Raw genomic sequence first — 16242 nt, 5'->3', positions numbered from 1 at the left:
CAACAGGTGCAAATGCCGAAAACAACAACTCACAGCATCACCTGGCAGCTTCATGTGCAGCACTTATGGCAGAACCTGCCTCTCAAGGATTGGCCTTCACAGCCATCAGCAAAGGTGCATCAAGAGAAGACACCCCACTTAAATGGATTGTTTGCTGTGTGTCCATCATCTTTTATAGATGGAAGGATGCCAACCATCATTTTCCTAAATAGTCATAAACAAAAATACATCAAAGTAACATTGCAAATAGTTTATTAAACAGAACATGATAATTCACATTTTGAGAAAAATGAGACAGCCATTTTGGAACCAGAAAACAAACAAGTTACAATACCAACATAGTGGATTCCAGCTTTGATTCATTATGTTCAACCAGAACACACATTTCCTGTCCAGTGTGGAGTGCGTCGAGATCTTTACATTTATCAGGAAGTATCATATACTGTTGTCTTTGGTACTTGGGAGGATATGTGATTTTATAAGTACAGGGGCATTATACTGTGTGATACACAATGTCCCTTTAGTGACAGGATAACACAACATGCAACTTGGCCTGTTTGTTTAAGGCTACAAAATCTAACTGTTGTAACATCCTGACATGAATTAGAAATTAACTGTTCTTAGGAGCATCCAGGGCCATCAGCACAAATAAAAAGGTATTCCAGTGGCTAGGATGGCTTCTATTGACTGGAAAGCATTGACTCTCTTTCTCTTTATTTATATATGGTGTGACAAGAAATTTGCATGTGTGGCATCTGAAGTGTGGACAGATGCAAAATGATATTTTCTATACCGTAACAGATCTCCCAAACCATTGCTTACTATAAGATAGTGTATCATCTGAATTATAAGGGCCAGAGTGTTCTGCGTCAAAATGCACAATGCACCAATCTTCGGCTAAAGTGAAGCTCTAATCTTTTCGGGTCACAAAGTCTGGGTGAATTGATTCAGATTTTAGTTGCTATTTAGGCTGCCGATCGGAACCCTTATCTTTCATTTAAATGGAGAATCAATTATGAGATTGTAGACATCCTGCCTCTGTTTTTACTTTTCCAGGAGAGATTCTCTCACCATTCCAAATGACTGTTTTTGCCTCTTTATGCTTCTTTAAAAAAAGAGCTTCGAGCATGCACTTGAAATGTGATTGAGGTGAAGGGCTAATTTTGCCATGGAGGCGGGCATGGCAGCAATTTCTCACAGGAGTGTGGCGTACTGGTTGCACGATATTTAGCCGCCTCCGCATGATCTTTCCGGAGATGACATCTCAGGGAGAGGCTACCCTCATGGAAGCAGAGGGCTGTCACTCAAGTTCATTAAGCAGCTATTGAGGGGTATTTTATCACACATTCGCAATGTTGTCCGTCATCCTGCCACAGCCACTTACGGTTCCCAACCTGGAATTTACCTGATGTGGGGATTGCGACCCACCCGGGGAAATTCAGCTCGAAATGAGCACAAGACCTACCCTTTTATTATACATATATTATTTGTAAACCTCCCATAATATTGTTCACAGTAAGTCAAATGAAACACCATTTAGTATGGACCCAGTAGATCACGTAATGCATTAATCCGGACTTATTATCCTATATTATTCTGGCGTTAAGGTGAACCTGGGTCTCTTTGTGGCAGCAATGTCCAATCAGTATGTAAGCATTGCATGGTCAGAGTTTGACTGTTGTTCACATTACAGGCGTCACTTTTTGTTTTAAAAAAAAAGTGCAATTAGGATGCTTAGAGGTTACAGATACTCTGGCTTCTGTATCAAATGACAGTCTTTGTTTCTTTACACTATTGTCTTGGATGTGTGACAGAAGTTTGAGTGAACGCTTGGCGTACAAGAGATAGGAACAGCACACCACCTAAAGCTGGTAGTATTTTCTGTTGGAGTTACACAAGCGCCCTGGTGCAACTGCAGCAGCTACAGCAGTAAGTTGAGTGGGGAGCTATTCTGCTGGCTGACCGATGGCCCAAGTCACTTCTGTGATTTCCCCCCGAAACATCAAGGGGTGTAGAAGATATCTGGTCGAATATTAGAAAAATAATGATGGTATTGCGCTCACACAATACGACTGATCAACTATAAAATGAACTTATGAAATAAACCCAAAATGGTCACTTTATCAAGATGGTATGTGATTGAATGACACCCAAACTCCATTGTCTGTCAATGGCCTAACCATCAGAAACTATTTATGAATTTAATGGAACAGAAACTCTGGTCACATGACAGAAACTAGGTTTCTGATAAGGAGTTTTAATGAAGGTATATTCTAGGCAGAAAAAGATAGAGCGAAACATCTGTGCCATTGAAAAGAAAGGACCCTGCCCAACACCATCAGCTTTTAAGCTACGTGCAGGCAGAGACTGGAGTTGGCCTGGAACTCCCCACTTGAGAAATCATGCCAGGATTTCACCACAGAACTTTGACAGGAATATAATAAGTGAAATCTGAAAGAGTGCATCCGTCCTCCTTAATCTGCCAAGTTTTTTCTTCAGTGAACAAGGAAAAAGAAAAAGAAAACCTGTCATTGTCTGTTCTTGACAATTAACCACTCAGGTTAAAACACTTTTTTTTAAAAACACAATATCTTTGGTTGAGAAGTAGAAAATAGGGAGCCATCGCTGTCATCTCTCATTTGTCCATAACAATGGGAATACATCATACACCATATATTTAGTCATCAGTGTCATAGTAATCTTGGCTGCTCAATGCTGCTATGTGGACAGATGACGGATTTAAAATGTTAAAGGTTTACCTCCTAGTGCAATTGGCCAACACAGGGCTTCTTTCAAAATAATCTCAAACTAGCTACAAGCTATCTATGCTGTGCAGGTACTTGAGGTTTGACATAGCCATTTTTCCCACTTTCCGTCCCGAGCTAGAGGCAGAGATCCTGCAAACAAAAACGTGCTAATTAGCTGACAGCAAACAAAAGGGGCCAGGAGCATGGCCGTGGGTTAGGTGGAAAGGGCGCCAGTTCATACTGGGATTCTGCCAAAACAGATAATCCTGTCTAATTGTAATACTGTTAATAGAAAGATAGGTAGATCGATTGGTGAAAGTGCACAAGAACTCACTTGTGGGCTAGGGGCTCATAGATACTCTACATCTATGATTAAAGTGCACTTGCTATTAAGGAGGTACTCATCCCTTGGACCTGTGTAACTTTGTCCCGGCCCAGAATTTTTGGCACCAACACTGGCAACATTTAATGGTGCCAGCAGTTCTGGGAGGTGGTGCATCCTGACCAACCCCAAACCCTATTGATGAAAACTGCCAAAAAAAAAAACTGGGGCCAGGATTGGCCAGCCTTGGAAATAAGAGCAGAATCAGGATTTAGAACATTTAGACATTTGAGATTCCTTTCCTAGGGACCATTTGTAGGTAACCTTGCACTACCCTTTATAAAACAGGCATCAACATTTAATTTTTTTTTGTGCTATTCTTTCACTTGGCCATTTATTTGCCAATATTCCTTTCATGCATCAATAATTAGTAGTCTCTTGGAACTCTCTGTCCAATTCCTTTTAAGCCATTGTTTGTTGCTGCTATACTTGAGTAGGTCTTGTTTAAGAAGAGCACAAAAAACTATCCCCTAGCTTCCAGTGCTTGCATTCAGTCTTCTCAAACACTGCTATTATCTCAAGATCAGTAATTTCCATACCCTTCAAATGAGTCTTCTAAAAAATTTTTAGATTTTTAAAAAAAGATCATTTTCTGTTCTGAAACTTTTAGCCTGTACTCTAAAGACTTAAGCTTGCCATTCTCATCTTGCAGCCTTATAATTTCTTTATTCAAAAAGTTCAGACACTCTACCCTTCACTTAGTGGCAGATATTTTGAACTGGTTTATCTTTCCTGATGAAAATAAATATTGCCTTTGTAAATGTTGCCACTTACTCCAAATGGTTTGTCTTCAGCATCATCCAAAAGCAGAGCATTAGTTTTCACGTGTACGCTGATGACACCCAGCTCTACCCCATCACCACCTCTCTCAACTCCTCCACTGTTGCTAAATCAGACAGTTTATCTGACATCCAGTACTGGATGAGCAGAAATTTCCTCCAATTAAAGTACTGGGAAGACTGAAGCCATTGTTTTCAGTCTCTGCTCCCTACAAATGCGTTCCCAAGCAACCGACTCCTGGCAATAGTCTGAGATTAAACCAGTCTCTTCACAACCTTGGTGTCATATTTGACCCCAAGATGAGCTTCCGACCACCTATTCGCTTTATCACTAAGACCGCCTTATTCCACCTCTGTAACGTCACACGACGTCGTCCTGTCTCAGCTCAGCTGCTGCTGAAACCCTCATTCGTGCCTTTGTCATCTCCAGACATGACTATTCCAATGCACTCTTGGCTGGTCTCCCACATTCTACCCTCTAAACTTGAGGTCATCCAAAACCCTTAACTCTCACCAAGACCCCTTCACCTATCACTCCTGTGCTTGCTGACCTGCACTGGCTCCTGGTCAAATAACATCTTGTTTTTAAAATTCTCATCATTGCTTTCAAATCCCACCGTGGCTTCGCCCCTCCCGATCTCTCATCTCCTCCACCCCTCAACCCTCTGAGAAACCTGCACTCATCTAATTCTGGCCTCTTGAGCATCCTCAATTGTAATTGTCCCACCATTGGTGGCTGTGCCTTCAGTTGCCAAGGCCTTAAGCTCTGGAATTCCCTCCCTACACCTCTCTGCCTCTCTATCTCTCTTTCCTCCTTTAAGATGCTCCTTAACACCTACCTCTTTGACAAAGCTTTTGGTCATCTGACCCCATATCTTCTTATATGGCTCAGTGGTATATTTGGTTTTATAATACTCCTGTGAAGTGCCTTGGGAAGTTTTATTATGTTGAAGGTGCTGTATGAATATAAATTTTTGTTGTTTTCCAGTTTGGAGGTGGCAATCTACTACTTCAGGTACCATTTTTCTACCCTGAAAGGTGAGCTAGAAATACAGTAAAAATTGCAAGTGACCTATACCTTTTCCCCAGCTCAGTGACCTCTAAGCAACCTTCCGAGCCTACTGGCATATTACACAGGTGACATTTCATTCAGCTGGGAGATCCAGCTTGTTTACCACTGGGGATATGGTAGCATAGTGGTAACGTTATTGGACCAGTAAGCCAGAATCCTGGACCAAGAAACTACCAGATTATTGTAAAAACCCATCTGGTTCACTAATGCCCTTTAGGGAAGGAAATCTCCCATGTGGTTGACTCTTCACTGCTCTCTGAAAGGGCCTAGAAAGCCACTCAGCTGTATTCAAGAAGGCAGCTCACCACCACCTTCTCAAGGGCAATTAGGCAATAAATGCTGGCCTAGCCAGTGATGCTCACATCCTGTGAATAAGTTAAAACAAAATAGCTGAGTCTTACAGCTGATGAAATGTTCACAAGGCTGGCGAGATGTATAGCAAAAACCAAACTGCTCTGCCAAACAGGAGCTTTGAAGGCAAAAAAAACACACCAATATTTTAAGACTTAGCTTTGTTTGTGAGCTGAGTACGTTTCACAGCTGTGTGAAATGCTGTAGGATGGAGAGAGTTTTGAATTGAGGATGCAACTGTTAAACTTAGTTCCATTCTGTTCCCTGGATCCGAGATCTGGCTGCATTTCATTCTACTCCGAGACTCAGCTGTTCGATTTATGCTCAAACAGAACCAAGTCTCACAACCAATTGCTCAGCTGCATGGCCCCATTCCTCCGGAAATTTCAATCAGCTGTGAGATCTGAGAGATAGTGACATTATTGTTAAAACCTGAAACAAAAATCTTCCATGGCTGTGATGAGGGGCACTAGGAAGCGAAACTGTCCCATCAGCAAGCAGCAGCACAGTATAAGCAATGAAGTACAAATTGGAATAGCATATGTTAATCACTACTCCACATTGTGGAAATGATACAGCAGCTGTTTTACCAAATAAATGATAGTGCTAAATGAAACTCATACTGCCAAAGAAAAATATAGAGCACAAATCTGGCATTTTAGTGAAAGGTGGGCTGGCTTTGGAGTCATAGAGTCATGGAGAGATGCAGCACTGAAACAGGCCCTTCGGCCTACTGAGTCCGCACCGACCATCAACCACCCATTATACTAATCCTACATTAATCCCATTTTTCCCCTCTCTGGATGCACAAAATTTATCAGAAAGTATTAAAAGGCACCTGCAGGGCGACAAAATCAAATCTAGTGCTCCTGCTCAAACACCATCACCTAACATTGAGTGGCTGATGCCAGTGAGAAAATAGACATTATTAGCTTTAAACAACCTTGGCTCCTAGGCCCATGGCCCCCAGACCCCAGTCTTGCCAGGATCACACTTTGGATCATCCCGTGGATAAACAACTGGCACTGCACTGTCCTGATAGTGTTGAAGTCTTGACAGCAGCTTCTCAACGATGCTGGGGTAATGGCCCGAAAGATCAACTCTCTCATCTGGATCAGTCGCAATGTTAAAAAGCCAAATGTTTTTCTTTGGTGACTCAGATGACAGTAGTAGCATTGGTTTGGACAGTGATGGTGGTGGGAACCAGTGACTGCAGCCTACAGTGAATAGAACATTTCCAATTAGTACAATCTAAATTTCACTCCTATCACAGGATCACATCACATCTCAATAATCTGGTACACTGCAAAGACCAATTCAAAACACTGGCGACATGCATTATACAAACAAGGGCAGCTGCTGAGGAAAGGACCATTATCCAAATGTTAAGGACTGCACAAGTTAATTTGTTATAACACATACTCCACACAGGATCTCCACTGTAATGAACTACAGATTTTTGTCCCTGCTCATTAAATATAATAATGATGTTGCAATTATTCATCCTATTGAATAAAAGCCATGACGAAGCAAGACACAATGGATGCCAAAAGTACGTACATGTGCATGGACATATACATAGACAGACCTACAGAACCAATTTTAACAGGATATCCCAACGTACTTTACAGACAATGAAGTGCAGTGAAGATAATCTACTTGAAAACAGTTGACACATCCCAATCATCTAAACAGTAATAACTGATCAGAGATTTATTCAGCAGGCGGTTTACTGCTGGCCAACTTCCTGAAAGCCTTTGGGATTTTTCTTAATACAAATTAGCTAAACTTGGGTCAGATGATTTCTTAAAGCAAACAGGACAGTTGTTAGTTTTTTCAACTGTAAAGCATTTTCATCACCCAGCAACTCATATAAATATAACGCCTTAAATGTAATAAAACATTCCAAGGTGCTTCACAGAAGCGTAAGACTTCAAAATATGACACCGAGCCACACAAGCAGATATTGGGTCAGATGAATAAAAGCTTAGTCAATGAGGGAGATCTTAAGACGTGTCATAAAGGAGGAAAGGAACATAGAGAAGCAGAGAGGTGTAGGGAGGGCATTTCAGAGCTTGGAGCCTGAGTAACTGAAGACATGGCCACCAATGGTGGAGCGATTAAAATTGGGGATGCTCAAGAGGCCAGAATTTGAGAAGTGCAGATAGCTTGCAGGAGATTACAGAGATAGGGAGGGGCTAGGCCATGGAGGGATTTGAAACAATGAGAATTTTCAAATCAAGATGTTGCTTAACTGGGAGCCAATGTAGGTCAGCGAGCACAGGGATGATAGGTGAACAGGACTTGAGACACATGGAGCAGGGTTTTGAATAATCTCAAGTTTGCAGAGGGTAGAATGCAAGAGACCAGGAGTGTGTTGGAATAGTCATGCCTAGAGGTGACGAAGGTATGAATGAGGGTTTCAGCAGCAGATAAGCTGAGAATGTGCAATGTCGGGTGACTTTATGGTTGCAACAGGCGGTCTTAGGGATGACATGAATAGGTGGTCGGAAGCTCATCTTGGGGTCAAATATGACTCCGAGGTTGTGAACAGACTAATTTAGTCTCAGACTATCGCCAGGGAGTGGAATGGAGTCAGTAGCTAGGGACCAAAAACAATGGCTTCAGTCTTCCCAATATTTAATTGGAGGAAATTTCTGCTCATCCAGTACTGGATGTTGGATAAGCAGTCGAATAATTTAGCAACAGTGGAGGAGTCAAGAGAGGTGATGTTGAGGTAGAGCTGGGTGTTGTCAGTGTACCTGTGAAAACTATCGCTGTGCTTTTGAATGATGTCACCAACGAGCTGCATGTAGATGAGAAATAGGAGTGGACCAAGGATAGATCCTTAGGGGAGGATTCGAGTACAGGAGCAGGGATGTCTTACTGCAATTATACAGGGCCTTGGTGAGGCCACCTGGAATATTGTGTGCAGTTTTGGTCTCCTTATCTGAGGAAGGATGCTCGCTATAGAGGGCGTGCAGCGAAGGTTTACCAGACTGATTCCTAGGATGGCGGGACTGATGTATGCGGAGAGATTGAATCGGTTAGGATTATATTTGCTGGAGTTCAGAAGAGTGAGGGGGGATCTCATAGAAACCTATAAAATTCTAACAGGACTTGAGGGTAGATGTAGGAAGGATGTTCCTGATGGTGGGGGGGGGGGGGGGGGCGGTGGGGGGGGGAGTCCAGAATCAGGGGTCATAGTCTAAGGATACGGGGTAAACCTTTCAGGACTGAGATGAGGAGAAATTACTTCACCCAGAGAGTGGTGAGTCTGTGGAATTCGCTACCACAGAAAGCAGTTGAGGCCATAACATTGTATGTTTTCAAGAAGGAGTTAGATATAGCTCTTGGGGCAAAAGGGATCAAAGGATATGGGGAGAAAGCAGGAACAGGTTACTGAGTTGGATGATCAGCCATGATCAAAAGGAATGGTGGAGCAGGCTCGAAGGGCCAAATGGCCTATTCCTGCTCCTATTTTCTATGTTTAAGGGACACCAGAGGTAACGGCGTGGAAGCAGGAAGAAAAGCCACTGTGAGTGATTCTCTGGCTACGATTTGATAGATAAGAATGGAACCAGGTGATAGCAGTCCCACCCAGTTGGATGGCAGTGGAGAAGCATTGGAGGAGGATGTTGCGGTCAACTGTGTCAAAGGCTGCAGACAGATCGAGAAGGACGAGGAGGGATACGCTTGCCTTTGTTACAGACTCATAGAATGTCCTTTGTGCTTGTGACTTGATAAGAGCCATTTTGGTACTGTGGCAGGGCAGAAACCTGATTAGATGGATTCAAACATGGAGTTCCTGGAAAGGTGGGAATGGATTTGGGAGGTGACAACACGTTCAAGGAGTTTGGAGAGGAAAGGAGATGGTAGTTTACAAGGACATTGGGGATCAAGGGTTGATTTTTTGAGGAGAATGGTGATGACAGCAGATTTAAAGGAGACAGGGACGACACCTGATGAGAGAGAACGGTCAACAACACTGGCTAACATGGGGACCAAGAGGAGAAGTTGGGTGGTCAGCAGTTTAGTGGGAATAGGCTTGAGGGAATAGGAGGTGGGTCTCATAGACAAGATAAATTCAGAGACAGCATGATGGGAGATAGGAGAGAAACTAGAGTTCAGGGCTAGGGCAGAGGGAAGTATGAGAGGTAGTTTGGCCAGATGGGCTAGTGGAAGGGAGGGGCACAGCAGAGGAAGCTGATCACATGGTCTTGATCTTAGTGACAAAAAAGACCATGAGCTCCTCACACTTATTGTTGGAGGTGAGGGTGGAGGAGACAGGGAGGGGGGTTTAAGATCGTTTTCAGTAAAGAAGTTAGGGTTATCTTTGCATTCCAGATGATCCTGGAATAGTGAGCAGTTTTAACAGATGGAAGTAAGACCCAGTAGTGCTTTATGTGACACAGCCTGATCTGGCAGTGGATGGCTAAACTAGTTGTCTGCATCCCTTGGACCCAAGGGAGTAGAGTGAGTGTGGTACTGGGGGACGGCCAGGGTGAGACAGAGTAAAGGTTTTAATGGGGGCTAGGATGTCAAAGGTGGAGGAGAGGATGCAGTTGAACAAATTAGTAGCTGCAGAAATGTTGTGGCTAGATAGTTGCCATTTTGAAAGTGTAGTTGTAAGTGAATTGGGGGATAAGGAAATTAATATAATGAATGTAAGTGCAGTACATCATACCAAGATGCATTACTATTATCGAATTCGCGACATCTTTTAATATCTTGGGAGGCACCATTGACCAGAAACTTAACTGGACCAGCCATATAAACACTATGGCGACAAGAGCAAAGGCTGGTTAATATGCAGTGAGTGACCCACTTCCTGACTCACCAAAGCCTTTCCAAAACCTGACAAAACACAAGTCAGGAGCTTGATGGAATATTTTCCACTTGCCTAAATTAGTGCAGGTCTGACAACACTCAAAAAGCTTGACACTATCCAGGATGAAGCAGCCCTCTTGATCAGCACCCCATCCACCACCTAAACATTCACTCCCTCCACCACTGATGCAGTGTGGCTGCAGTGTGTCCCATCAACAAGATGCACTGTCACAACTTGCCAAGGCTTCTTTCCCAGCACCTTCCAAACCAGCAACCAGTACTACCTAGAAGGACAACGGCAGCAGATGCATAGGAACACAGCCACTTTCAAGTTCCCCTTCAAGTCACACACCATCTTGAGTTGGAAACATATCACCATCATTCCTTCATCATCACTGGATCAAAATCCTGGAATTCCCTCCCTAACAGCACTGTACCTCCATCGTACAGACTGTAGTGGTTCAAGAAGATGGCTCACCGTCACCTTCTCAAGAACAACCAGGGATGGGTAATAAATGCAGGCCTTGTCAGTGAGACTTACATCCTATGAATGAATAAAAAATACTGTTAGAGCAGAAAGGCTAATAAGTTATCCAGTGTGCAAATGATTTTTTATCCCTACCAGGATTTCCAGTTAATAGTTTCCAGTCCCCAACTCGGATTGCAGAATGGATCGACACATTAAAGATGGAATTCGGCCACTCAGTCAGTTGTATACTGGATGTAGCATTTTCATTGGGCAAAACGGCACCTAGAAGAAGAACGGCAGAGCTGAGACACAGTGTGGGATAAACAGATCACATAGAATAGAAACTTGCAGGAACTTCTGTTACTAATATTTAGCTTTAATACCAACCAAATAAAACACTGTCCATGGCACTCAAATGTACACTGGCAGGATGACCAATGGAAGGAACAGCATGCAATTCATGAATGCCATGCCACAGGCAAGAATGAATTATACAGGCTGCATCGCGGGTGATTCATTTTATTCTTCCAGTATTTTGGCATGCATCCCATTTAGAACATGACTTAGAGTACCTCTTAAAAATAGAATTAATATTTTCCTTTAAGAAAATATTCCTATGCTGTGTATTTCAGAGACAGAGACAATGGTTGAAAAGCTGTGACTCACACCATTACATATGAACATAAAGGGTATGGCAAAATACATATTTATTACACTTGAGCTTACAATCTATATTAATGACTTAGACAAAGTGACAGAGAGTAATGTATCTAAGTTTGCTGATAATACAAAGGTAGGCGGAAAGGCAAGCTGTGAGGAGGGCACAGACAGACAGGTTAAGTGAGTGGGCAACAAGGTGGCAGATGGACTATAATGTGGGAAGTGTGAGACTAGACATTTTGGTTGTAATGGAAGAGCAGAATATTTTCTAAAAGACATGAAACTTGCAAATGTTGATTTTCAGAGAGATTTGGGTGTGCTTGTATAAGGAACACAGAAAGTTAGCATGTAGGTACAGCAAGCAATTAGGAAGGTGTCAAGAAAACACAATATGCCAAATGAGGGATTATTAATTCATCAATTGGAAATTTATATTAAACTTCTAATGGACAAAAAATCCTGCAGTTAACTTAAAAAAAAAACTAGCAGCAAAGATGGCAACCGCAATTTGCATCTGAAACATGTTCTCACATTCCAAAGACCCACCTGGAGACAGAAGCCTGGGCAGCATGGTCCCAGAACAATGGCTTACTCTAAGTGAATGAATTACCTAAAATTGCTTCATTAGCACAGCATTCAAGGCAATCCTAACACCTTGACTTTGAAAGAGCAAACCCTCTCCAAGTGTAAATATTGGCATCCTGGCAGCTGGGCAGGCTCTCAGTGGGACTCCCTTCCTGATGTCAGGTCCCCCATTCACGCACTAAGTACCTTTAAAAGAGGGACACGTCCCTCACCGGAACCAGGAAGCAGCCTGCATGGTTTTACGTACTGTGGTTCCCGTGCAGCGAGAGGGTCGCCTGCCACACGGCTAATTGTGGCTGCGGTGGGAAGAGGCCCTTAATTGGGGGTTAATTGCCCTGTTAAGGGCCTCAAATAGCGGCAGGGCGGGAAGGCTGTTCATAGGCCTTCCACCCGGGACTAAATTCTGGCGGAGGCAGGGTGGTGGAGGGACCATCCCCCCATCCACACCATCCCACCCAATTTTCTGCTCGCCCCACCTCCAAACCCACCGTGGGGGAGAGCTAAAACTCCCCTTCGTCCCTGGAATAGGAGTGTTGTCCTATGATGAGAGGCTGAGTAAATTGGGCCTGTATTCTCTGAAGTTTAGAAGAATCTCATTGAAACATACAAGATTATGAAAGGGCTGGATGGGGTAGACACAGAGGTCATTTCTGCTGGCTGGAGAATCTAAAACATGGGGCACAGTGTCAGGATAAGGGGATGATCATTTAGGACCGAGATGAAGAGAAATTTTGTCACTCAAAGGGTTGCGAATCTTTGGAATTCTCTACCCCAGGGATAGTGGATGCTCCATCATTGAATATATTTAACACTGAGATTGACAGATTTTTGGTATCTCAGGGAATTAAGGGATATGGGGAGTGGGGGCAAAGTGGAGTTGAAGCCCAAGATCGGCCATGATCATATTGAATGACAGAACAGGCTCAACAGGCAGTATGGTCTACTCCTGCTCCTATTTCTTATGTTCTTATGTCCTTATGATGCACCTTCCAACAGATCCCATGCAATTTTCATTGCACTAGATTCTCTGCAACTTATCTCCTGAAAAGGGACAATAACCTGAGATAGAATTTCTAAGATCATCCTGGGAATTTTGTGAAATTTCTCAAAGGCCTTTAAATGACCAAGATTATTTCATTGCCATATGCAAGTTTTTTTTCCCCCCGCAACTAATTTTCTCCCTGCTCCCAGAAGGTCTTGCCTCCTTGCTAGAGCATTCCACTTTTCTTGGCATTTCTATAAATCCAGCAGGACTGGAAATATAAAATCCCACACAATGCAAGCTTTCTCCTTTCTTTTCATTAAGTCCAGGTGTCCTATCACCTCTGTTGTTTCCATCTTCCATCCTGCCCCACATGCACCAAATTCAAAATCGTTATCTACAGGTATTTCCACTGCCCTGCGCAACCCCCACCAACCCCACCCCACCCCCACCCACCATCTCTGCAAGCTCTTCCAGCCTGTTTGCCAGCATATGCCCTCTTCTCTTCTGACTTTGGGTTAATTTATATCCTGTCCTCTGTTCCATCTTTTGTGGCAGAGCCTTCAGTAATCTCAGCTCACATCAAACACTCAATGTCAGTCCCTCCACCTTGCTACCTCTCCCCCATCCTTCAAAATCCTCTCTATCCCTTTATGGTCCTTTAACTCTACTCTCAACACTTCTATAAAGTACTTTGACGGCATGTTGCCTGACCAGATGAGTGCTTGCAGCATTTACTGCTTTTATTTCAAGAGCAGCACTGTTGTGGGAACACCATCACCTCCAAATTCCCTTTCAAGTCACACAAGATCCCGACAGACATGTACTGCCATTCATTCATGGTCACTCGGTCAATATCCTGGGATTCCACACCAAACACCAGCTTGTAAGTAGCATTACAGCAATGGCTGCAGTGATTTATGGAAATAAAACCCCAGTATAAAAATGACATGAACCCAACTGGTTCACTAACGTCCTTTAGAAAAGAAAACCTGCCGGTCTGTCTTTCATGCAAATCCAGTCCCACACCAATGTGGTTGACTCCAAACTGCTCCCTGAAGTGACCTAACAGGCCAGTAGATTGTCAGAGCTACTAAGGATGGGCTATAAATATGGCCTTGCCAGCACCACCCACATCCCTTGAACAAATAAAAGGCAGACCAGGATAACTACATATTAAGAGTAAAAGTAGAAGCAAATACATAGATGATCAGTGATTACCTAACACAAGATGTGAAGCAGTGTCCTTGGGCGGATGTGATGTTAAATTTAATACTGCGCACAGGAAAACATTAGTAACCTTGGAAAAATGTGGATGAAGAGGTCAACTGATTATCATATAGTTAAATGAATATTGTCAGGCCAAAAATAACAATTCCTTATTTTACAGAAAACATTAAAGCTATGAAAAGGGTTCTAGGGAAGATTAGGCAGGAGACAAGAGGTGGAATATATGAAAAGCAGAAAAGATGTAGATTGGAATGCTATTGTTATGGGAAAAATAACTAACAATGTCACAGTGGCTCAATGAAGATATCAAGAACATCTGGGTAAGTTTCTTTAAATGTGTAAAGTTGTACTGTTTGAAACAAACACATACACATAACTGTACAGAGTCCTGAAAAATGCTGACCTTGTCTACATTTTATCGTTTCTACATGTTTCAGACAGCCCAGGTTTTTCCTTCACCAGTAATGCTCCCTAAGGCGTTTTCAAACTGATCTGTTTAAGATATTAGCTGTTGAAAGCTGTGAGGTCAATACCTTGGGAAAAGGGAAGTTACATTATGGAACACATTATCCAGTGTGTGACTGTTGTAAGAATCATCTTACAGTAAGTGTTTTGGCAGCTTGCAAAATAGGAGCACGATGATTCAATCATACAGGACTGCACTAAGTGGGAATTTGCCTTATTAGTGTAATAGATATTAATGAGAATAAAAAGCAGAACATTTTTCTGGTGTACATTAGAGGGGACAGATGATATATTCTGGAAAATGCTACATATCCTTTTTTAAAAATTTGCACCCACAAATTATTTAGCACTCTGCAAAGAAAATTCATACGAGCTTGACAAATCTGTTTGAAATTAAATCCTTTGCATCATGGAATACTGAGGGCTCCAGACCAAGTTTTCTCCCAGCTCTTTGCTAAGTTAACTGATCTTGCCCTAGACAGCAATATAACTGCAAGATTGGCCTCAGCACCTTTGGGTGAGGAAGGAGATAGTATCTGCCATTGGTTCACAGTCCTGATTGCTGTCCAATGATCCAAGCTGTAAGGTGCACTTGTGGGTGTCAGGTGAATACCAGATCAAGTTTAACTGTGGGGCTCCCATCGCCAAATAACCCATCAACATTAACTAAACTGAACTGAAACAAAAATCTCCTGATCTTAACTCAGGGCGCATATGAGATGGGCGACGGTGAGGGAATGGGGTCAATATGAAATCCTTCAGAATACAATCATAAGGTACATTGCAACACCACTCTCTCTCTCATTCCAATCACATTCATCTCTTCCTTCGCTCTCTTCGCCCCAGACACTAACAGTATTATCCACGCAAGGCAACAACCAACGACTCCTCCCTGCACTCCTTCATCACCTCACATTCCATATACTTGGCTTTACATTCATCATTTTTCTATCCTCATTCCGTCTTGGTTCTTCTCCAACTGTCACCACATATACCTGATGCATGAGCTCTACATATCTCCACTGACCTTTTCAACAGCCATTCACTCACTCTTTCTCAATAAGCTACACAGCGTCAAGCTGCATTCTCAAGACTCTCACCTAATGTCCAGACTTTAGTGCCATCCTAACCCTTTCCCTTTTCTCTTCCCTCTAGGCCCTTCTCAACAGCAGCAGCTTCCTGAAAATGACATCTCAGATAAGCACAATCACCCCTCAGGCTACACCGTTACACAGTCCAACCCTTTCAAGCAACAGGACAGACACTAACACTCTGCATGGGAAGGTGAGACAAAGGAAACTGCATCTGGCAACATCCAACACAAGTGCACAGCAGCAGGTACTGATGGCAGGAACATCCTAGAAAGAGAGGTTGTGGGAAGGCGAGGTCCTCTCCCAGCTTTGCTGAGCAGAACAGGGATATATTATATAAAACCTCAGGGTCCCAGCTATGAACAGAAAACTGCTTGCGTTACACAAGCTGTTATATCAGGTATTGGAAGGCCTGCCGAGGAGTTTCGTGATTGAAAGTATGGAGAAGTCCAATTCCTGCCTGTGGCATGGTATCAGCACTCTGCCATCGACCTTTAGAGTGGGACCACCTCCAGGGAGACTGCATCCAGGCTTGATGCAGCTGTGAACTGGCAGCAGACTAGAAAGAGCAAGTGGCAAAATTAAGAGTTGCAGTGACT

The 16242-nt window shown here is 43.0% G+C and overlaps 1 protein-coding gene across 1 annotated transcript in view; it reads right to left on the bottom strand.

Annotated features, from left to right (window-relative positions):
• Window positions 1-235: 235 nt before the first annotated feature.
• The window catches only part of arsb (arylsulfatase B), a 130690-nt gene continuing 114683 nt past the window's right edge, over window positions 236-16242 (bottom strand). The window contains exons 7-8 of the mRNA XM_068029465.1: window positions 10784-10912; window positions 236-6548 (exon numbers count right to left, since the gene is read on the bottom strand). Of these exons, the coding sequence (XP_067885566.1) occupies window positions 6283-6548; window positions 10784-10912 (395 nt within the window). The 3' untranslated portion in view covers window positions 236-6282. The remainder of the gene's footprint in view (window positions 6549-10783; window positions 10913-16242) is intronic.

Source organism: Heterodontus francisci, chromosome 4, assembly GCF_036365525.1.
Source record: "Heterodontus francisci isolate sHetFra1 chromosome 4, sHetFra1.hap1, whole genome shotgun sequence".
Classification (NCBI taxonomy): domain Eukaryota; kingdom Metazoa; phylum Chordata; class Chondrichthyes; order Heterodontiformes; family Heterodontidae; genus Heterodontus; species Heterodontus francisci.
This window is presented reverse-complemented; position numbering and strand designations above follow the sequence as displayed.